Below are 23,844 nucleotides of genomic sequence, written 5' to 3'. Positions count from 1 at the left end.
CAAAATTCACTCCAGTTTTAAATTGCAAAATAGCAAAACAAAATTCAGGAGAATATCCAAGGATTACTTGGCACATGTTATTTACACACCTTGCAAAAAGAGCAAAATTTAAGATATTAGAAGCAAAGAAGGACACACAGAAGCTTTGACCAGTTATTCAACCTTTTAAGTATTAATAAATAAGTCAAGGCATGCACCTTGGTCTCCAGGTGCAGAGCAACCTTAAGTTTTTGTATTGCAGGCTGAACACCATCAGTACTTTTCAGTGTTATATCTCCAGTAAAAAAACTGAGCAGGGTCCATTACCATTCAGATAGGAGCCTTCTCACATAGGTCATTTGGGCTTCAAAAAGGGAAGATAAAATATTTCAGTATCTCTACCTATTCCTCAGCTTCCAGTTTCTGCACAATAAACTGAAAATCACAGGCACTTCAGAGCTTTTACCACAACAGTGAAAATTCTACATAAGCATTAGCAAAGTTTCCTTCTTTCTCTGTCCACACACTTCAAAAAACCCTAAGAAATCCTGCTGAATGCCACACACTCTATAATTACATGTCTGTTCTGCAAATAAAGCATTACAAAACCTGAAGGATTATCAGCAAAATCAACAGTAACTCCAAATACAAATGCGATTTTGTAATAACTCCTCACACAAAATCAAATGATAACTTTCCATTTTTCATTTCAAAGTCAGTCTACCTACCTCAAGCAGCAGATCCTTGTGATTGACACTGTCTGTCAGCCGCTTGATAACGAGCTCTTGGCTCTGCAGCTTCTGATTGCTTTCACTCAAAAGAATATTGTAATGGTGTTCAACTGCCTTTTCTTTCTCAGTCATTTCACCATGTAATTTCTCTAGTTGATTTCTAAGGTCCTACCGGAAAAAAAAAAAAAAAAAAGAAACTGAATATGTAGCAAATCAACTTTAAAAAATGTTTCTAGGCTAACAACCCATGTTATTATTTTAGCTTTCCATTGCTTTAAATTACCCATATCACTGGATAGCCTGGAAAACGTACTGAAGCCACTTTCTTTCTGTTGGCATCAGTGAACACAACTAAAGAAAGGAAACTTTTGGAAGAGATGTCAGTATTTTCTTCTAAAAATCTAGGTGGCTTGGTGTTGTTTAAATGCTTTTCATACCAAATGACTGGACTGCAAGGCTGGGGGGAATATTACACACATGGATGTTGTCGCTGTCAGAACCAACACTCACTCCCGAGTCAATTCACTCCCTTGCTAGAAACAGGAGAAAATTGGTTACGGGTGATTCAGTTTGTCATTTGCTCCTTTTTCTCATCACACCATGAAAATTGTTGCACTAACACTGTATTACTGGTTACTTTTGCATCAAACGAAAGGTCAGAAACGTTCAAACTTTTTTCTTTCGACAAGAGCACAAACTTGAAGCGACCAGTCGGGTCAGTCTCGTGATCAGAAGGGGTGAACAGAACTTGATCTTGATTGTGGCTCTGTTAATTACTTTCTGCAGCTCTGGGATTAGCTGCATTATCTCCCCATCAGAAACGTGTGTTTCTTGTCCATTCTAAACCATAGAAACAGCCTCTTTCAACAGCCTGATGCAGTGGCAAGTCCAAAGGACTCAGAGGTCTGTAGGACCAAACTGGAACAGTGCAATGCAAAGAGCAGCATCTCCTGGCTTGCAGGTTACACCACAATCCCAGCTCCTTCCTCTGCATCCCTGCAGATCCTGTCCCACTCCACCTGATAACACAGCTCTCTGTGGGGTTCCAAAGTCTGATCACCTGATAAAGCCTCGGGTTCCAAGAAACAACATCAAACAATTCCTATTCCTTACACTTTGCCACAAACCAGGAAAAAACCTAAATCTATGTAAATATATGAGATTATTAGCATGGAATTAACAGTCAGCTCCCAGTTACTGAGTGGAAAATATCAAGAGCACAAGGCAATAGAAAAATCCATAGTGTGGTTTCTCTCCCACTCTTTGTGTCACTTCCAATTTTTTCCTGATTTGGTGGAAGTTTCAACACCCAGTTGAAGGAGACAGAGGTTGCACAGACATAAGCTTCACTTTATAAACTGTTCCTCTGCATCTACTGCACAGATTGTGCAGAAAAAGAGAAGTAGAAACTTGTAACAAAGGAGCTGTTGCCTAAAATTAAACAATTAAAACTTACAGAAGACTTTATACTATCTAAACTTCTGTTCAGACCCAAAGAACCAGGTAATACAGACTACATCTTAAAATAAATGTTTTCTATTTATTCCTCAAAAGGCCCCATTTGTGAAGTACCATAAGCCCTTCAAATAGTTTGCACATATGGCAGTCACCTATAAACCTTAAATTTACCTCCACTGGGATTTAAAATTTAATAGTTGTTTCTTATTCTAAGTTCAAAGAAACAGCACTAGTGACACTTTAACTGCAATCTCTTTACAAACTGTTTTATGTCCTTTTCTTGACTTAATTACCTCACTTCATGCAGGTTCACATCAAATCCTTAACATCATTTTATTACTGCAGTGTTTTACTTCTGTTTATTTTGCACAGTAAATGCAAATTGTCATTTACAAGGCCTTTTGGTTTACTTGCTTCATTTTAGCTTCCTCACCAGGATTGAGCTAAGAAACCCCTAACAGCTCCCAAAACCCCCTCAGATGTTATTCAAAGAATCATTAAAACTAGACTTTCAGTTCTGCAAACTAATAAAGTTATTTTTTTCAGGACCAAAAAGAACTACTTGCTTGACTAAGAAAAATGAAGAGTTGCAGAATCAGGTCCAAGTGTTGTCTATGCAAACAAACTCTCGAAAATGTTGCTATTTTTTCCTAACTACCTATAAATACAAACTGCAGTGGGAAGTAGTGTAAGGCCTGATAACTGCAAAAGCTTATGGCTTCAAGTTATGGAGCTCTTCAAGTGGGTCAAATTAAGCCTGATTTTCCATTCCCAGCATGGGAATTGGAAGCAAAGGATCAACAGCAGTGTTATGACTTTCCCTGCACTGCAAAGTTCACTCCTTGAGGGTTTTTTTTAATGTTGTTTTCACACTAATAAATCACTGAGAGGCTTTAAGTGAATAAACCACCTGTAACTAAACCCCAAAGGAACACTTTTGAGCTGTCCTGTGACTTAGGTGACCAACACCCTGAGTATTCTTCTCTTTATAAAAACCATGAACAGCTTTAGGAAGGTGACAGACATGCAGAGACAGAAGAGATGCTGCTGCAACACCACCCCTATTATCTAATCTCAGTCCTCTTGGTGTACAACTTGTCAGGTGCAGAAACCAGGTTTCTGCCTTAAAAGCACTCTGTTATATCCAGGTTTATGGAAAGAACTGGACTGACAATGGATGCAATTGTGGAAAAACCAAAGCAGCCTGTGAGAGATTTGCAATGTGCAGGTAACTTTGCCTCAAGTATTTCTGCCCCCAGAGTTCCCTAAATCCTTCCCCAAACAAGCTAGAGGTGAGACTGAAAATGATCTCCTTTACATAAGCTGGAATTCTGTAACACACCAAGCTATCCATCACTGTAGCAGGTTGTCTGAACTCATTGACCACTCAGATTGGCTGGGAGAAAATCTATTGGTTTCCATACATTGAGTTGCAAGGATAATATAGTACCTACGGCTCTCGGAGCACAAACTTCCCAATTCCCCCTGCCAACCTTTTTCCCCAGAGACTTTCCCATGATTAATGATAGCTGAACTAAGAAAAATGAATGTGAAACACTGTAATATAGAACACTGGAGCAGATGCCTCCCCCTCCTTGTCAGATGAAATCCAGTTTGGTGAATAATTAAGTCGCGAAGCTCCAAAACTTCCCTCTCAGGCTAAACTACAGGTAGGAAGGCTAAATAATAAATTCTGCCTAATGAGTTATTCTGCATTTCCCCAACCAACTGATCAAATATGAATATCTAGTAAATACACTCTAATTGTCTACATTTAGGCCTGGAGAGAGAATGGATACGTGAGGTGTTTAATCATGTAAATTCGAACAAACTCCTCGATGAAGGAGGACTGAATCCCTGCTAGAGGCACAGTAACATGGTAGGCACAAGCAACAAAAAGGATGAGTTGATGTTTATTCCTCATCAATAGCATATAAGAATATAGCTCAAACTTCCTTGTTTCAAAGAGCTTAAATTGATACTTTTAACTGCATCTCAGTGGTGATGCTCAAAGTGCTGCTTAACAGCAGCTTTTGGAAAGTACAGAACTGAGAGCTTTTAAAAGCTCTTTCAGAGGCCTTTAAAGTTGCCCACCCTGAGGCAGGAACATGGTTCAAGGACATCTAAGCCCTTTATTCCAGAAGACTCCTAATACTGGACAGAGTCTGTGATTTGGATGATCAGCCCACATGTAATAGTCTTAATTGATTTAGTTTCACCCCTTTCCCTTCCAGGACAGTAATGCCCAATTCATGTCCAGACAAACATGGTTTACAACAGGGAAAAGGACATTTTCTAGACCTCAATTTTTTTTTTAGGGTTTGTTGCTTGTGGTGTTTTTTGCATTTTGTTGTTTTTCTTTTTAATGGACATATGCAAAAATTTGCTTTAGCCCAATTACAGTACACAGAAAGTCATTGAAAATTTCCCTGTGAGAGAGTGAAGAGCCAGGACAGCAGTTCATTACAAATGTTGAGGGCCTTTTCTACAGTTTATACACTTTCTTGCTGGCTTTATTCTAACAAAATAGAAACACTGATAAATAGGTATCTTGGAGCATAAATAGAACTGAATTTTTAAGGCTGTCTCATAAAAAGTTTGCATCACATCACTGAAGCAGTTTCCTGTTTGTCAAAGAGCAAAATCTCGCAGCATATTTTTTTACTCCCACATATCTACTACTTAATGGGCTACACTTCACAGGCAATGTGGTTATATCCCAATGTACTCACAGCTCTGAAATGGAAGCAGCTGTTCTGCAAGGACTACGAAATAGGTTAGGGATATAATTTTTATAAGACTGCTCATCTTTTGGCAGGAATGCTTCTCCCCAAGGAGCCAGTCATTTACATGAAAAACTTGGACATAATGGAGTCAAATAGGGCTTCTGTAATCCAAGCAACTTTGAATCCCCTGGCAACTCCTTACTCAGTCCTATTTTTCCTGTCTCTCCTATACACTTATATTCTAGCTCCCCTGAAAGATGAAAAAAAAAAATTCTGAATAGAGAAGACAGTTAAATATAAAATACTTCAAATCAATAAAATGCTCTTTGTGGCTGTTTCACTGACAGGAGCGATCTGTTCTCGCTCTCCTTAACCTCAACACCCTGAAGAAATTTCAAAGCACACCAAAGATAGAGACTTTGTGACGGCAGCCAAACCACAGTTGACAATCAAACAAAAATGCGTTAAATTGGGGGGGGGGAGGGGGGAGAAGAACTTAATTGGTTTGTAGGTAAAGAGACCCCTCTGCTGGTTTCAAGGGATAGTGCAGGAGCTGCAATTTTCACGTCTCCCTGCTTTATTAAGGTCCTTATTTAATAATGGAACCAAAACAGCCACCGAATAAGGACAGGCTCATTTAATCTTTTCTGTAATTTAATATAGCAGGAGACTAATCCCTGACTGAGGAGGAGCAGACTCTGGATGCAGGAGGGACTCTGCTTGTTATGCAAATGCTGCCCTGATGGAAGCAACAGTGGGAAGAATTTAGCAAAATCCACATGACAAACCATAGAGGTGAGAAGCATGTTTTATGTCAATCCCTTCAGCACAGGGTGCATCCTTTTTTCAAAGGAAGAAAAGAAGAAACCTGATCATTCACTTTGTTGCATCAGCTCTGAGAGCTGGAAGTAGAAGTGCTTGTCTGAACACCTAGAGCAAGGTAAAAACCCTCTGCAGAATATCAAGCAGTAAAATTAATGAGCAGCACATCATTTTAATGTTAAATTGTCATCAATTAATCCTGTGCTTTGGGTCTTTTACAAGCAGAAGTTATTAAATATACAGTCTGTACAGTGACCCTGCTGGGAGAGCAGAAAGCAGGCTGAGGTTTGGCTTGAGGTCACAACAACTGGCTGCTTCCTCCTGGGCTGTGTTAGAGTTTAGAAGAAAGTTTAAGTAGTGTAATTTAGGATAATCTACAGACATATAACAAGACAAATACAGCAGAAATATAAAACATACACTGTCATGCATGTTCAGATCCTCTCATCAGAAAACTGAAACCAACAGTAATAATTTACCACTTCTAAAGGCTAATGTTTTTCCCTAGGACCTAACTATAAAAACTGTATTTATTTTAATATATTCTTCTGTGTAGAATTTTCCTCAGTCTTCTTAGCTACATTCTTTCAAACACAGGCATTAAGCAGTGTTAGGCATTTACCTTACCAAAAGCTATTTACATTAAGAACCTAACTTTGTGAGAAAAGGACCTGCTAAAGTGCTGAATTAAACGTTATGAAATAAAACAAAAAAAATGATAATAACATTAATGGTTTTGTCACTTCTACTCTTCTGTAGCTGTGCCTCATCCAGCTCCTTCTCCATTTTCTCTCTTTCCTGATTCAAATCACTCAGCTCTTGACCGGTCACTTTAATTATCCTCTGTAGTCTGCGATTCTCAGCGTCCTTGGTGAGGTTTTCTGAACGAAGTTCTGCCAGCAGGGTTTCCTTCTCCATCAGGAGAGCTTGATAATCTGCAGCACCCTGAAACATAAAGCAGCATTCAGGCTCTAGAAGGTGTTTCTAGAGTCTGGAGTTCTTTATTCCTGCTGCATCCAAACGCCCTCCCCTGCCCCTCTTCGCACGACTTCAGAATTGGGGTGCAAAAAACCAGTGAAATGACAAAACAGGGAAAGTGTTACACTGATAATTTTCCCTGCTAAAGTTACACAACCTTCCATGACATCCAGTGCAGGATAACAAAGTCTGAGATAACAAAGAATGAGATAAAGGTTGACATGCAAAAGGAGGTGCAAACCAGGCCATAGTTGTATTATTACTTCTCAAAGCTTTAACTGCATAAAGCTCTGCTTTTGGGGCAGTTTGAATCTGGCCTAGGGCAGGTAGCTACCAAGACTTTCATAGAATTATTAAGATTGGAAACAATCTTTAAGATCATGGAGTCCAACCACCCACCCAGCACCACCACCGTGTCCACCACTAATTCATGTCCTCAAGTGCCAGATCCACGTGTTTTCTGAACCCTTCCAGGGACGGTGACTCCACCACTGCCCTGGGCAGAAGCCTGACTTTTAATATAAAACAGCAAGTCTGATTTGTGTTCTTCCCCACCACACACTGTTACAAGTGGCTTTGAAGCTGACAGGAGTAGTGGGGCTGTGCAGCACAGTCTACTCACAGAGAACTGCCTTCAACTCAAGTTTGTAGCTAAGGAGCAGAGTATTGAGGAGAAGGGCTGGCTCTGTCACCCACCATGCCATGTGGATTCTGTGGGCAGGAGGGATTAGCCACACACTTTATAAGCTTAGAAATTTAAAAAAAAAAAAAAAATCAACAACAAGGTCTCAAAAATGAAATAGATAAAATTCAGAGTCATATTTCAAAACAGGTATGAAAAAGCAAACATAAGCTATAGAGTCACTTACAGGCCAAAATGACCCCAAAAAGAAACATGATAAACTTTTCTCAGTAGAGCACAATTAAAACATGGGCCTAAGGGAACTAAAAGGCTTTTGAAGAAAAGGAGTTTAGTTCTCTTAGAGAACTAAACCTTACTACTCCATTAGACTCTGGAATAACAGTCAGTCACAAAGGCTGTAGTGGGGGCACCTCAGAGGCAGCTGAATCCACCTCTGCCATCCCTGCTGGGCTGAAACCAGGTGGATGAACAAACAGCACAAGGGAGGATGCAGCACTGCCTCTAAGCAGTGTCAGTTTTATCAAACTTTAGATGAGTTTGAAAACCTTACAAGAAACATTTCATTGTCTATTTTAATATCTAATTCTTATTTTCTCCCCTATTTTAATATCTAATTCTTATTTTACATTTTAAGACCTTTACAATGCAGAAATTATCATCACAAAGTCCCTCCTGCACCACACACAGGAAAGCATTACTAAATCACATTTCACAAACAATATTCCACTATTTTATTTATTTATTATATTAATAAATCCAAACAAGTGTCTCATATCCAGTCTGCTAACAAGAAGCCTGTGCTGGTACCATACTTTTGGAAGAGAAAATAAAACAGGTCAAAAAAAAAAACCCTCAAGATCATCTCAGCTCCACAACTATCTGTGTCTTTGTTTTTAACTTCTTTTGCTTTTATGCATTTCTCCCTTAATGTTTCTCAGTTTTTACTGAAGAAAAAAATATCAAGAAACAAGATAAGTAACCTCACATTTTAACATTCCATTTTTCCAGTGATTTGATTTGGGAATTTTTTTTTCAAGGTAAAAAAAAAACAAAAAAAAATCAAACATTTTAAACAACATTTAAATGAATTTCCATTTCTCTGCTTTCAAAGACACAAAGCACTACCCACTGTGTGGAATTACAGAGGAGGGAAGAGCAGGGATGGGGAAGCCACATTAAATTGTTTGTCCTTACCTTGAATTTTTGTACATGTGCCTTGTGAGTTGCCTCTCTTGCCTTAGCCAATGAAGCATTTAACTCTTCTATTTCAGAACCAAGCTCCTCATTCTTTAAGTAAAAGGAATGTAGAAATAGTTATTTCCAAGGGATGGCCACTCAGTAATCACCATCCCACCTCATTATCCATTCATCCAGTTACACTAAACACTTCCAAGAACAAAACCACCAAACACATCATAATAAATCTTATATAAAGAAATACTTGTTCTTATACAACACTCACTAGACTGCCTATCACTCAAGTTAAGTATTTCCCATTCTTCCACACATTCTGAATTTCAGCTTGACCTCTCCTGTTTTAGCTGCCTTTGACAGCTCCACTTACTCAACAAATAAAATACTCCTCATACCCTGTAAGTGGTGCTCTGAGCTGATAAAAATCAGTGTGTAAGCGAAAACATTTTTCTTTTAAGTTCTTAGGGGAGAAAGTATCAGTTAAGTATCTTTTTTCTTCTCTCCTCCAGTCCAAGAGCCCAAACTCCAGGCAAACAGAAGAGCTTAGAGCTGACAGCAGTGATCAGGGACCCACTAGAAGCCTCCTCATGGTTACAAGTGAGATCAGACTGTCACATACACAACACAAACCAGCAAGATCACAATCACCATACCTCTCTTTCCTTTGCTTTTAAGGCAACAGTTAGGCCTTGGATAGTTTTGTCCCTTTTCAAACCATTCTTCTTTTCAACAGCAAGCTCATTTTCTCTCTCTTGTAGCTCTTCTTGGAGTGACTAAATTAGATTACGTGAAAGTTGCATTAACTTCCCACTAAGAGACACTGTAACTGCACATTAATAAGAACATTCCCTCAGAGTTCTTGAAGCTTATTACTAAGATTACCAACATAAAACACAGTCCCAAAATGAGAGTCATCATCTTAAATTTGTGCCTGGAATACAGTAGAAGGCAGCTAATCTCATGGGCTGGCCATGAGTATCAGCTCCAATATTTGATAAGTGGCCTTATCAGCTCCACTGAAAATTGGTTCAAAAAAAAAAAAGGAGCAGCCTTCCTGTCATGTCACATAAAAGAGAATTTACCAGAGGACTTGCTCTGCCCTCTTTCTTGTCTGTACCTATGAATGCATAACAGAGGGAGCCCAACACACACTGCACAGAGTGAGGGAAATAGAAACAAAGTCAGAACTTACCTGAATTTTTTTTCCAAAGGAATTCCTCTCATTTTTAAGCTCCATTCTAAGAGCCTGTAAGAACAACATAACTCATATAAGAACAAAAAAATTCATTCTTAACACAAATATAACTCATTAAGCATTAAAATGAAGCAAAATGAGCTTAAAAACCTTGGGGATGGAGAGAAAACTTAATATACACATTTTGACAGGAATATATTGAATCAGTTGCTTCCTGGAAGTCTACAAATCTACCTGGGCACAGTATGAGCCAGTCCAAATTAAGAAGAAGGAAAAAAAAAAAGAAAATAAAACCCCACACAACATGTTCTTCCATGAGACAGGAACAACTGTACTTGCTGAGTTAATAAAGGTGTATTTTTATATGACATTTATCTTTGCCAGCAAGATGCTTTTACCAGGGCAGATTTTAATTAGCACTTTTCCCCAGGGAGGTTACAGAATTATTTGTTTTTAAAAGTTAATCATATATAAAAACAGAGTTGTGCAAAGCTGTTCATCAGATTTTTTCCTCCAGTACTGCATCCCAAATGATCATGCAGGCTGTCCACCTCCTATGAAGTGATTGAAGGTGACACTGTTTTCACCCTGACACACAAATACTCTTGTGAAACCAGGGTGGTCTTTCCTGACACACATTGATTTAATTGCAAGACCATGCAGACTGAAAACTCTTAATTTCAGTGATCAGTCCAATTGTTGAAGGTTCTCATCTGTTCTTGACATAAACAAAAAGGTGTGTAGGTACTGAGCAAGATTCAGTTCCAAAAACAAATCCTGACAGCCCCCATGACTAACTTTCCTAATTCTGCCAGCTTTAATTTCTTGTTTGAATAACCAATAGGAAAAAAGAAAGAAAAAAAAAAAAAAAGACAACAAGCCTCAGGACCTGATTCTGCATTCCAGCTGTCAGGATATCTGCCTTCCTGTTTAAGAGCCAAGTGGAAATAAGACTGACTCTTGCACCTTTTGTAAGCCAAAGGCTAAACTTCCACTTTATTTCATGAGATATTTTTTATGCCTACCTCCCTTACCACAGCTATTTTGCCAGACCCTAACAGTAGAGACACTTTCCAAGAACAAACTCTCAAGTCACATTCTTAACTTTTATAGCAGTTATGTCATCTAGTGAGGGATCTATTAACATCTAGTATTTCTTTAATATATACTTCTGTAAAGCAATTGCACAGTATCTATAACACAGGCATAAAGGCAATGGGAAACACAACCTCTCACTGAATGAATGGATAATAAAGATGAATATTGCCCCCCAACCACAGTATAACCAATGAATGGTAAGGGAAAGGAGAAGGAAGGAGGAAATAATATTTTTAAAAATTGGCTTAGGTCACTCACATACTGTCACGCACAAAACCTTTAAAATCCTACCCCACACGAGATTTATAACATGTAACTGTTCAAGCAGTTTCCTCACCTCTATCTCACTATCTTTTTCATGCCTCAAAGCAATGGTAAGTTCTCTGATTTTTTCTGCTGACAAGTTCCCATCATAAGATCCACTCTTAGACTTTTCCTCTTCGAGGTACTGAATTAGAGCTTCTTTACTCTTCAGCGACAGATTCAGTTGCTCTATAAGTCTAAAATGATAAGAGTTTTAATATTAATCTTGCATCATCTACCACCAACTCATCAGTCATTGCAGTAAATCTTGCAGACAACTTCCCTGGGTGGAGACTCCAGACAATGCCTGTAAAATTTAGGGGAGGACTTTCACAATTCCTTCTCCCTCCAGAGAAACACAAACAGAGATGTAACTTTAAAAGCAAGCAAACAGGGCTGAGCTATTTGCAAAGTGCTCATTCTTATTTTCCTCCAGTATCACTTCAGATGTCAACACTTAAACGTCAATATTTTAGTTACATTATCCTTTAGAACCCACACAAAAACCTTACCAATCTATTCCCTTTCTCTGCCCACAGAACACCACGTGTAGTTTACCTTACACATCTAAAATAAAAGCAAAAACAATCCTCCAAACTACTGAGATTTGGGTTTATACACTTTCCCCTTTTAAACTTATTGAGCAACTTACACACCTTACCAGCTACCAGCCAAAAAAACCCCACAACCGGGGCTTTGCAAAGAACAATCAAACCCACAAAGCTCAAACACAGTGTTTCTCCTGCCATTAAATTTACCACCCTCACCAGGCACATCACTGGGACTGAGAGCACACAAACACCACAGCACGAACATCAAGGGCTGAGTCAAGTTCTCTTGAACAACAGCTCAAGAAAGCAGCGAGCAGGAGGTGAGTCAAAGTTACAAAGATGCTTTAATGTAGGATTAATGTAGCATCCTGATCCTTTTACACTTTCAGACAACTTTTAAAGATGACTTTGCTACATGTAGCATGTGAACTGGTTGCTGTGTTGCCATTCATGTCCCAGCTGAGCAGGCAAGATGGTCAGAGACGCTCCTGAATCCCAGGGTAGGACCAAACTATTAAAACCTAAACCCATGTCAGCTCTTCACACTTTCACAAGAGAGAATTCCAGTAGTCAGAAACATCACTGCCAACAGTTCTGACCTGTCTTTCTCAGCTGCTGTAACCATATCCACATCCTTGGCAGGGGCATTCATAATTGAAGACAGTTTCTGCTCAGCTGCCATTCTCAGAGCTTTCTCCTTCTCTGTCATTGCCATGGCTTTTTCTACATCTTCTTGGGCAGCTTTAAGATTCTGTAATCAAAGCACACAATCCTGATGCTTATAAGAACAAAATGCTCATGAAATTTTTCATATATTGAAGTTTTTTTTCTACCAAACATATGTTGGGATGTTTAATTTAGGAACTTTTACCAAGTATTTCAATGGCTTTACAAATGCTTCTGAACTCTGTGGCTGCATTTTCAAGATTAATCCATTTTCTGTGGCACAGAAAGAAGGGAAATTTGTTTCAAAGAAAAAAAAAGAAATATCCTAACTGATAGCAGAACTGGAAGAAAAGTGCCCCTATGCTACGGTTTTAGATTTAGCTATTATAATTTGGTTTTGTCTCACTGTCCTCCCTCTATCATAACAAATTGCTACACTTAAATTAAAGAGGTTAAAGAAGGGCTTTTTTATTCAATAAAATTAATATTCCCAGGCTCACTGTAGCTAATTGGAACTCTTCCCAACATCATTTATAATATTTCACAAGAATTGATAAAGTATGAACCAGACATTTTTCTCTTGAACAGCAAAGGAAATGGAGATAAGACTCAGAGATTCCAGCCAACTTCCTCTGGGTGACCCAACTCACAGAGACAGGGAACACCAAAAAAACTATACTTGCCTTCCACTACATCAAATTTGTTTCAGATCTTCGGTTTTATATTGTAAGCTTCCCTGCTGTGCTCACCCAGTTTTGCTTTCTATGAAATAAAAGCCCCTTTGCAGCCTAATAAGTAATTCCCCTTCATATCCAAACCAAAAAGAATCTCTCTGGGGGAGGGGGAAGAAAAGCTCCTTCACCACTGAACTTCCCCACTCAACCCCTCTCCTGAAAAGCTGTTCTGCCACAATTCATCTGCCAATCAAGAACTCTGAAGGAAATTAATCCTTGTTAGCATTACCTGGATCTATATAATTACATGTGCTGTGAAAACCAGTGACTAACAGCACACTGCAGTGTTTACATTTGTAAGAATACTAAAATTAATGTCAGAGGCCAACACTATCTCCAGGCTACAGAAAATACTCCATCTCCACGAGATTGGAATATTTGCTCTTCTACCTGTCAGATCTGAAAACACAAGTCTGACTGACTGGTTTGGTACAGAGGAAGTAATTTAGGAACTCCTCTACCAATCCAACAGCACAAAGAATGCTTTCAGAAATTCCAGTTGCATTAAAGAGGAGAAAAGGTCACGGAGATTCCCTCCTCCCTGAAGGAGCTCACTGCTTTAAATGGACTTGGATGATCCTTACAACTCAGGACTCTGTGATCCTGACAGAAAAATATGATCAGGAGATTGCTACTGGTATGTTCCTTGACCAGTTCATTCTTTAAAGATGGAAAAGCAAATATTGGAATTCACCCACTTGTGCTATTCCTACCTTACTTACAGAAAGAGCACCAGACATGGATCCCCCTCACAAACACAGCCACAAAATCCCACTTCTCCAGAGAAGTGTAGACAGTCAGTGATGCAAACCAACCACGAGCTTCTGTATTTCTAGAACTTGGCACAAACATTTCCAGCACAGACTATTCAATATCAGATTTGTTCTCAGTAAGGAACTGAACTTGGAGGAAGCATGTTATTCATACAAAGAATTTTTTTTTTTGCCTCTACACTAAAAAAATGAGGAAACATGAAGCAGTTCTCCTGCAAAGATATCAGTGATGGCTCAACTGTAAATACAGGAATAAACTGCCTCAACAACAGATAGTGAGGAATTAAAAAAGACATTATGAAAATATAGGTAGATCACAATATCAAAAATGAGACAACACTACAAAGACAGCACTGATTCCTTACTATTCCTTCAGCTTTGGTCACTCACCTCTTCCAGAAGGTTTATTCTGCCAGTCAGCATTTCTTCCATCTCTTGCATCTTCTTTTGTGCCTCTTTCACACGCTGCACTTCAGCATCACCACCCTGGGCCAAGCTTTCAACTGCCTTGCTGAAAGGCAGCAACACAGAGATCCCATTGCATATCAAAGTGGAAAACATTTCAAGTGCCAGTGGCTGATGAATTATGCTCAAGCATCTTCCATTGTGTCTGCACCTGCTTGTCACTTGAAGGTTAAATACAAACATCCACAGACAATATGGCAATTTGGGTGATATAGTCTGAGAGTTCCACACACAAGTCACAGTGGATAAAGAAGCAGTCTAAATGTATGATGAAAAAGTGAAATATTTCCTTTGTATTTTTAAAGCTTCCAAATACAGTATCAAGCCTTCAGCAGACTTGTATTTTCTACAGGAAGCAGCACTGGAATAAACTGAAGACATGCAGCTGCTGAGATCTCTCCAGCTGCCTTTTCAGTATTTGTGAGAGAACAACAGGTAGTGTTTCCTTACTAAACACAGGATGACCTCTTGTATATTAATGATCCCTAAATTTCACTTGCTACTTTGACCTTGTGCAAGGTTCCCTTCAAAGCCCAGCAACATCCCTTGATCCACCTGGAAAGGCCAAACATAAATTGATCTGGTCCTCAGGAAAACAAAGAAAATTCCATTGCAACTGAGGCCCATGGAGCAGTCAACAGCTGTCAGTCATTGCCAGCCTGGATTAGTTTTGAACTAGACATTTATAGATAAGTACCCTTAAAATACCACTTTAAATCCTCCTATTCCTAAAGGATTAGGAAAAAAACAAATAGAAACAAGTCCAAGTAATGGACATCCAGAAATATTCTGGTACTTACTAGGCTTTGATGAGCAGTTTCTCCCTCTCCTGCAGTTCACGCTTCAGACTTTCTACCTCAACTTTCAGCTCAATGTTCTACAGCAAGAGAATGAAAACCCAAAAGTTATTGGCAATGTGTAGATTAATTGTTGCCTGGACCAGCAAATGTAAAGTGTCACTGGGCTAAGAAAAGCACAGAGACATTTCAGCTTCTAAAAGACAAATTTTGCAAGGTTCAAGCCTTTCAGAAATCTCAAAAAGTATTAAGGACCATTGTATTCACTTAACTGCTCTCATGGGGAGTACTGCACCTCAGCTTGGGAATTTCTAGGGCTTCCATGCATGTTTGTTCTTTAAGACACAAGAAATTTTCTTTTCCTTTCAAAACCTGATTGCATCACCTATAGAGGCTTTTAACAATTTCCAAATTATTTTGTTGTAGCCTGAGAAAACCTCTCATGATGTAATTGTACAAAGAACTCCTTGCGCTGGAAGCTGACAGATGCCATTTCCAACAACAACAAAAAAAGGAAAGACTCAAAAGTTAAGCGAAATAGGCAACCTCCCCACAAAAGAAACTCTTCAAAAAGATACACAGTACTATGAAATCAATCTAAATGCATACAATTTTATATATTTCTTCAGTGGGACCATCAAACTTCTGCTGCATTCGCTCCTCCAGGAAATAGATACGAAGCTTCAGGTTGAAGTTTTCTTTTTTCAGATCAGTGATTTGCTGTAAAATAAGAACGAAAATGGGCAAATTATGTGATGTGTTTCAAATGAAGAGTAAAAACTACTTCAGAATTTGGTTTTGCTCTCCACAGTGCAATACTGGAACCCAACCCACAGGACATAATTAAACATGTGGATGATACACATACACACTAAATTGTGAAGGTGTTAATTGCACCATATGACACCCAAGTCCAAACAAACATCCTTCCCTCTAAGACTGTGTCACCCACAGAGCTATAAATACCCCAAGCCTTTCAACAGGTTTCTGTCTCCTACAGTTTCAGCCCAAAGCACAGAACATAATGTTCTCCCAGCCATAACATTTTTTCCCCAATTCCATTTCTCACCTGAACAAGAAGAAATCCCATTCCAGCCTATCCCTTCTAAATGTTTTGAGATTTGTCTTTTAGTTTGGTTTTAAGACATGTAGCCATGTTGGCACACACATAAATGTTGTGTGTTTGTCCAAGACGTTATCATTTATGATAACGTTTTGTGTTTATTTTTAGCCCTGCACAGCACTTAAGCAAATAACAACTATAAAACAGTACTGTTTAAAAATATATAATACAAGCTGTAGTGCAGACAGTGCTCTTTAGAATATTCCTTCTTTAAAACATTGACTGACTTGATAAAAAAGTATCCAAAAAAATATTAGGCAATTCTTCTATAAGATGGAACTTGAACAAAATATAAGACATTATTTTGAAACAAATATTTTCTAAGGAAAAGCCTGGGAAGGAAGCCTCATTCATGGGACCAAGGTAATCTTATTCATGGGAAGAAAAGCCACAAGCACACAAGGTACATAAGCCCAATCGAACACCAATAAAACCTTTATCCCATCCCATATTTCATAGTGCAATTCTTTGAGGAAAAAAATTGCTTATCATTTTTAACCTTCCTTGTAGAAGCAGTAACATAGTTGATGGTTTCATTAAAGAAAGGAGTCTCCCTCTAAATTTTTTTTAAGAGGCTAAGCATAAAACATTCACTCAAATAAGACTCGTGTCCCCTGCCAGATGCTTTCAGCAAATGGAAATCTAATATGTTACAGAGCTTCTAATAAAATATTTATGTAGGCTTTTCCAGAACTGTACAGTGCCATTTGTAAGAATTATTAGCGATACAATTTCTAAAATATTTGGCTTGTGAAACCTAAGATTACTTTCTGTAACTGCACTCAGAACCTGCATCTGCAAACAATTCTTCAGTTTAACAATCCCTGCCCAGCAAGATGCCTTGTCATTATTCACACAAGTGAATATCATCCAAGCAACTGAAAATCCAGCTGACTACATAAACTTTGTGGCTCATTCCCACACCTTGTCAGTAGATCATTCCTAACAGTCTCTGCTCATTCAGAAAAAGTCCAAGCAACAAAGACACTCTGAATTTATATCAGTTGAACTTCTAGTTAGTCTCCACACATTCAATATATTTCTGAGTCAAAAGGAAAAAATAATATCAAAAGAACTCAGCATACCATGATTTTAGTCACATGTATTTCAGTGGCAACAGAAATAAACCAAAGAGCTTAAGGGCAATATTTTCAAAAGGCAAATAAAACAGACTATGCAACCATAAACCAAGAAGTGAAACAAATGTGGTCTCTGATGTTGTTTCTCAGATGAAAGTTAATTCAGGCAGACTACAATTAAAAAGTTATTGCTTAATAAAAGACAAGATGTATAATGTGAGCAAGTTCACACTGCAAAGAGATTTTAATGGCAACTCTCTCAACTTATGCATTTGAAGACTAAGTTTTAATTCCTTTATGCATTTTGATTTCTGTATTTGAAAAAAGGAATGAAAACTAGGACAATGATACACATACTACACAAAACAGTCCACACCATGGACAGCATGGCAGCAAATCCTAACTCAGATTAGCTCCTTTCCCAGCCTGCACAGAGCCACTTTCATGCCAAATGGATCTGTCAGCAGTGGCTGTGGTTTCACAGCACAACACAGTTTTCACCAGCAGAGGCCTTTTTACAAAACAGCAAAACTCTAAGTGGGTTTGGAGAGACAAGAAAAAACCCACAATTACTATTACTCAGTTCTCTACCTTAATACCCATCACTCTTTCTATCCATGAGCACCTAATAACCCATAACGAGGTCCTCAATTAGAAGTCCTTTCACTTTGCCCATGTAATCATGTTTTCTATCACAAGGTGGTTCCTTCTATATTGCAAGGAAGTGAGACACACCACAAATAATTCAAAAATGTGCACCTCCAACATTTTCCAGCTCAGCACCTTCTCCAAGTCTAAACATAAAAGGACCTTTCCTACATGGATCCACCTTTTAGCCCATTACATCCATCCTGCTCCCTCTGAGCTGCAAGGCCAAAACCACTCTTTTAAGCCACTGTTTTAACTACATCCTTCTCATGTCCTAAATAAATAACATATTTATAGAAATATCTCTGTGTTTAATGGATTCTTCCTTTACTTGAATGGATCTCTGAGATTCATTATACTGCTGGTATCCATAAAAGTTCTTATCCCATGAGAAGTTTAACAGCTCAGCTTAACATGAGGGGTCTGTAGACACCAGGATGACAGATCTCTAACCTTTCTCCCTATATAACAAGATTTTTCCTCCCTGCTAAGACTTTTTTCCCCTGTGCAAAAGGACCCTGCAGACAATAACCCACTTGCAGAATGTATATTCTAGACTGAGGTCTTTGGGATGTACCACAGTAAAAGATTTTAAGCCCATCCTAATGCCAAGGCAGCGCCCGCCTACCCCAGCAGACAAAAGAGAAAGAGAAATAGATACAGACTGTAAAAAACCATCCTTCACCAAGGCTTTCCAAAACAAGCTTTAAATTCTGAGCAAAGAGCATAGCTTCCCCTCGGGGGGGATATAAGGCCACGAGAAACTGAAAGAGTTTAGAAGAAGCACTCATTTCAAAAACAATGCCACAAAAGATAACAGCAGCTACAGCAGTGCCCTGAAACTGCAGACACTTAACACAGCCCAAAAACAGCAGCCACAGCCTTTATCTGCAGCAGTCATCTCAAACATTTTAGGTTGCTTTCCCCTCTACAGCTTCTTCTCACAGTAAGAACTAGAGTTAAAAAAAACGTCAAACATTTAACAGGGAAGTTGTCCCACAACACAGCTACACCCCAGTCAAATCATCGTTCAGTAGATATAAACTTATTCAATTTAAACAACTAATACAATTAATATATTTTAAAAATCCAATGTTTTCCTTTATATTCTAGTAAGTGCCAAAATAATTTTGCCTACAGAACTGTCACAGCGACACTAGACCTTTACAACAGAGGTATTCTCAGCACTCTTGTACACAGTTATAAAGTTAAAAGGTATCATGCTGCAGCCAATGAATTAAAAAGCCAAATCCTGCACTAGTCTAAATGAAAATAAACTTGATGCCTCCCTGAAATAAATCAACAGCAGATGTGCAAACCAAGCTCTGGTGCTTGTGGTGATTTGCAGGAAGTTTTGAGCAGAGGGTGCCAATTTTTGTTTCACAACTTCAGCACAGCAGTTGGCTGCTCTCAACAAGTTCCTGCCTCGGTTTTGGAAGCAACACTTAAGAAAGGAAGGTTCAAAGCACAGACAGGGACATCCACCTGGTCACACCTCCAACAGATGTGTGTCAGCTGACACCAGCTACAAACCTAACCCCAAGAGGCAACACTTCAGGCAGCATGCTGGGAATATCTTGGCCATAAATCTGTCACCGAGTCCTATATTAAAAGTCAGCTTACATTTTCATAGTCCTTCATGGTCCGAGCTCGAGTTGGTGAGACCGTGTCTTCTGCCACATCTGGCAACACTAGATGTTTAAAAAGACAGAACAAGGTCAGACAGCAGAATCCCTAAGCAAAGCTTTAATTTGGCAAAGGTCTACACTAATCTAAACAGAATAAAAGTAGAACACCTTTTGGGAAGCAATGGAGGTGATGCTTTGACCCTTGTTTACATCACATGTTAGTGCTACTAAGGAGTATCTAGATTTCTTTCTGATCACAATAAGCTAACACTTAGGCTCCTAAATTCCATCATCACCCATTTAAACCATGATGTACACTGAAATTAGGCTATGTGAGGTGCACTCACAAGAATAAGTCCTCAGAGCAACTACAGAGGAATCCCATATTAAATTAATTCTCATTAATTTACTAGAAAGCAATTCAAATCTTTCAGTATCTGGTCACAGGACAGGCCTAAACCTTAGACTGAGGGAAAAGATAAACAGAGGAAATAGCCAGGGTTTACACTCCTAAAATTTAATCCTTCCTGAATCTACAAGTTCTGTTTGCACACACATTCTGCAGCAGCCACATTTAACAAGGCAGCATAACTTATTTCCACTCAAATCAGAGAGAGTAAACTTCCAATCAGAATAATGACAATGTATAAAACATGTAGCACTTACATCATCTTAAATACAAAGAAGATATAGCTGGGCACTCAGACTGACTCTCATACTAACTAAAAGAAAATATTTCATTTAAATCACTTCCAAAATTGTTATGCAGCTGTGTAGAGCAGTCTTAAAAGCTACCCAAAGAGCCCGTGGTTTTCACTTCTTGAAAGTCCAATTAGTTTCACAAGGCAGCTTTCCTTGAGCAGTTGCACAATAGAGCAACATTATTTTGCAGCACCAGTACGTAATTTATATTTGCTTCCTTCTGTGAGTAAATATAACTTCCTGGTAAACCATCTGATTTGATTTGTCTTAGCTTCAATTACTACTTCACCCATACCATGAAGTCAGCCATTCATAAAGAAAGTCAACACATTCATAAAGAAAGTCAACACATCCATAAACAAACACAGTTCCTAAGCAAACACATTCGTAAAGAAAACCAAAACAGACACCTGAAATTGACCCTGACAGAGCACAGGACAGTAAACAACAGAGGCAGGAGGTTTCAAAGCAGTATTGTCCAGACACTTTACTCTAAAATAAGTGTTTCAAGCAAGTCTCCCACACCTGAGGACGAACAGTTACATGGCACCTGGCAACCTGATGGAGCTACAGGAGGGGCTTTTCATAAGGACCTGGAGTGACAGGACAAAAGGGGAAGGGCTTTAAACTGACAGAGGGCAGGGTTAGAGCAGAGATTCGGAAAAAATTCTTCCCTGCGAGGGCGGTGAGTCCCTGGCACAGGTTGCCCAGAGAAGCTGTGGCTGCCCCATCCCTGGAAGTGTCCAGGAAGGTTGAACAGGGCTTGGAGCAACCTGGGCTAGTGGAAGGTGTCCCTGCCCATGGCAGGGGGTGGAATGAGATGAGCTTTAAGGTTCCCTTCCAACCCAAACCAGTCTGTGATTCTACGGCCATCATACAGAAAAACGCACAGAATTACAGCTCCTGTTCAAGAGGAACTGGACAGGAAGGTTTCTTAATGCACGACTAGCTAAAAGACGAGACACCGGGTCTAGGTCTTCAGGCAGGCGGGAATTGAACAGCCGAACTGAGACCCGGAGGATGCACAGCGCATAACAACCCTACTGCCGAGCAGAGCACGGCCGGGCAGCATCGCCTGCCTGGATATTCCAAGCATTTTAAGTACGCGCTCCATAAAATCGCTGATCGTCTTATGTAAGGCTGCGAGCCGCGATGACCGCGAGCAGCGGAGCTCACGGCAGCGACGGCGGCAGCCGCTGGCCCTAAAAGCCCTTCGCTTACACAAAAACACATCACTTAAAAGCCGTTTTTCTTGCCCCTTTCTTTTTCCCGCGGGGCTGAGGTTTTCCCCCGCAAGGTTCGAGCACCGAGCCCGGGCGGGCTCCCAGCAGCGACCCAGCCTTACCTTGTCCGCCGGGCGGGCCGGGCTGGGGGTCCCCGCGGGAGATGTCCGGCAGCTGGGAGGCGCTGGCGCTGGGGAAGGAGGAGGAGAAGGAGGAAAAGGAGGAGAAGGAGGAGGAGGAGAGCGCTGAGAGCCGAACGCCGGAGGGGCTCGTCCCGCTGACCCCGCGGCCGGCGGGCCCAGCCCCGCGCCCCAGCGCAGCCCCCGCAGCGCAGCCCCCGCCGTACCTGCCCTCCAGCGCCAGCGGCAGCGTGGGGTCCTCCCCCGGCAGCGAATCCATGGGACGCTCCCGCGGCTCCCGCCGCCTTTGTGCGAGGGTTTGGCGGCTTCCCTGGAATTCAAACGCCCGCAATCGCCGCCGCCATCTTTGCGTCGGCAGAACTGAAGCCGCTGAAGCCGCCGTGGGGGCGCGTAGAGGGCGGGCACTATAGAAACTGAATGGGAGCCGCCATGTTTGTTGAGGGCAGCGGGCGGAGGTGGGCGGGCAAGGCGCCATGTCGGCTGAGGGCAGAGCGGGGCGGGTGCCAGATGGGCAAAGGGGGAGGGAGCCGGCGGGCGCCATGTTGAGTGAGGGAAGGAGCCCGAGAGCGACCCCCGCCGCTCCCCGGGCCCCGCTCCAAAAAATACCCCTTTGGAAGAGGCTTTAGCAGGGATGCGCCACGGCCCCGGGCTCCTGCCGGGTCTGGCAGAGCCGCTGGAGCTGATGGTTTCCATGTTCCCCCCGCAGCGCCAAGCCGTCATCAGGCTTGGCGGGAGAAATAATGACGCTTTAGTTCCAAATTCTAATCGCCGCTCTCCGGAGCTGGCAGGGGCGAAGCCAGCTGCTGTCAGCATCCATGCAGGCTCATTTTGAAAATGAGGCTTTTGGTTTGTTTGTTTTTTTTTTTTTTTAAAGCAAAGGTCTAAGCACGTCGGCTCTCCTGCTTTTTGAGGGCAGAAAATGCGATTACGTTGAACATTTCAGAATACTGACAGCTGGAAATGCTAAACTGGATTAAATGCTGTGGTGTCCCTTCCTACACCGTGTCCCCGAGGGCATGGCCATGGTGACGGTGCCGGAGCCAGTGGAGCTCCAGACACTCCCTTGTTGCCCATCCTGCTTGCCCTCCTTTTGAATTCATTATTTGGGAGCTGTTTGTGTGTAGGATTGAAATATTTCCCTGCAATATTTACAGCGTCACCACGCTGGGACTGGCTCTCAGTGTTCCATGTAAGACGAGGAAGCTCCATCCGTCCCAGTGGGACACTCGCCTCACCCACGGGAGTAATCGTGTGCCTTAGATTTGGTTTCCTCTTCTAGATTTGGTTTCCTCTTCAGTACCACTGTGTCAGGTTTCACTCACTGTGTCAGGTTTCACTCTCCATCCTCTGGGCTGTCTCAAAGGGACTTTTACCCGGCCAGGAAATCAGCCACAGACGAGGGCTGACCATGGGCCATGGTAATTCTGTGAGTTTATGATCCCCAGCTGTCCTGGTGCCCGGTGAGCTCCATTTCCTCTGTGCACCTGCACCACCTCATTGTTAGGACTGATGCAATCACCTGTCAAATGCCCCAGGCTGGTGGCAGCAGCCCCTGCAGCTCTGGGTGTGTAGGGTCATGGTGGGCTTCCCATCTCTGCTTCATCCTTTCAGCTTTACAAGTGCAGGATGGTGCAGCTGTCAGAGCCCCCAGACTGCCAGGAAATGCCAGGTACTACTCAGCACAACTAAGCTCTTCATCCCATCTCCCTTCCAACTGGACATGCCTTACGCTTTGCCTTTGGGTTCTGGTGACCCCAAGGGATGTTTGGTCCCTTCAACTCCCCCATGACAGACCTTGGGACACGTTGGTCACATTATGTGACTGGGACCCTTCTGCAGTGGCCTCTGCCAAGATGAAGTTATGTTCACGTCTGCCATATGGCACCAGATCTGACCAGCCAGGCTGAAATGTGGCTTCCCTTCTTCACAGAGCAGATCTTCATAAAATGAATGAGTCCATTCACTGAGAGGATGATACCAATTTGCTCTTGTTTAAGGTTTCAGTGAGGTGTGATGTATTTGATGCATGTCTTTAAATCAGTGTCCATCAGCCACATGTACAGAGCAAACCACTCCCTGCTCGTGTGCTGTGGGCACACACAGCACCTCTGTCTGCAGAGCCACGGTCCGTGTCCAACATTCAGAAGGAAATCAGGAGGGCCCTCCTTGTGAAGTTTATTGCTTCATG

The 23,844-nt window shown here is 41.0% G+C and overlaps 1 protein-coding gene across 5 annotated transcripts in view; it reads right to left on the bottom strand.

The window, feature by feature from the left end:
* The window catches only part of CDK5RAP2 (CDK5 regulatory subunit associated protein 2), a 71,925-nt gene extending 49,909 nt beyond the window's left edge, over positions 1 to 22,016 (bottom strand). For all 5 annotated transcript variants that reach the window (XM_032708404.1, XM_032708406.1, XM_032708408.1 and 2 more), the window contains exons 1-13: positions 21,863 to 22,016; positions 21,639 to 21,706; positions 19,587 to 19,654; positions 15,723 to 15,833; positions 15,117 to 15,193; positions 14,242 to 14,362; positions 12,278 to 12,429; positions 11,162 to 11,324; positions 9,724 to 9,777; positions 9,185 to 9,304; positions 8,532 to 8,624; positions 6,443 to 6,661; positions 708 to 878 (exon numbers count right to left, since the gene is read on the bottom strand). In XM_032708404.1, the coding sequence (XP_032564295.1) occupies positions 708 to 878; positions 6,443 to 6,661; positions 8,532 to 8,624; positions 9,185 to 9,304; positions 9,724 to 9,777; positions 11,162 to 11,324; positions 12,278 to 12,429; positions 14,242 to 14,362; positions 15,117 to 15,193; positions 15,723 to 15,833; positions 19,587 to 19,654; positions 21,639 to 21,706; positions 21,863 to 21,915 (1,470 nt within the window). In that variant the 5' untranslated portion in view covers positions 21,916 to 22,016. The remainder of the gene's footprint in view (positions 1 to 707; positions 879 to 6,442; positions 6,662 to 8,531; positions 8,625 to 9,184; positions 9,305 to 9,723; positions 9,778 to 11,161; positions 11,325 to 12,277; positions 12,430 to 14,241; positions 14,363 to 15,116; positions 15,194 to 15,722; positions 15,834 to 19,586; positions 19,655 to 21,638; positions 21,707 to 21,862) is intronic.
* Between the last annotated feature and the right edge of the window lie 1,828 nt (positions 22,017 to 23,844).

Source organism: Chiroxiphia lanceolata, chromosome 21 (assembly GCF_009829145.1).
Source record: "Chiroxiphia lanceolata isolate bChiLan1 chromosome 21, bChiLan1.pri, whole genome shotgun sequence".
NCBI lineage: Eukaryota > Metazoa > Chordata > Aves > Passeriformes > Pipridae > Chiroxiphia > Chiroxiphia lanceolata.
The sequence above is the reverse complement of the archived record's forward strand: the minus strand, read 5'-3'. Positions and strand labels throughout refer to the sequence as shown.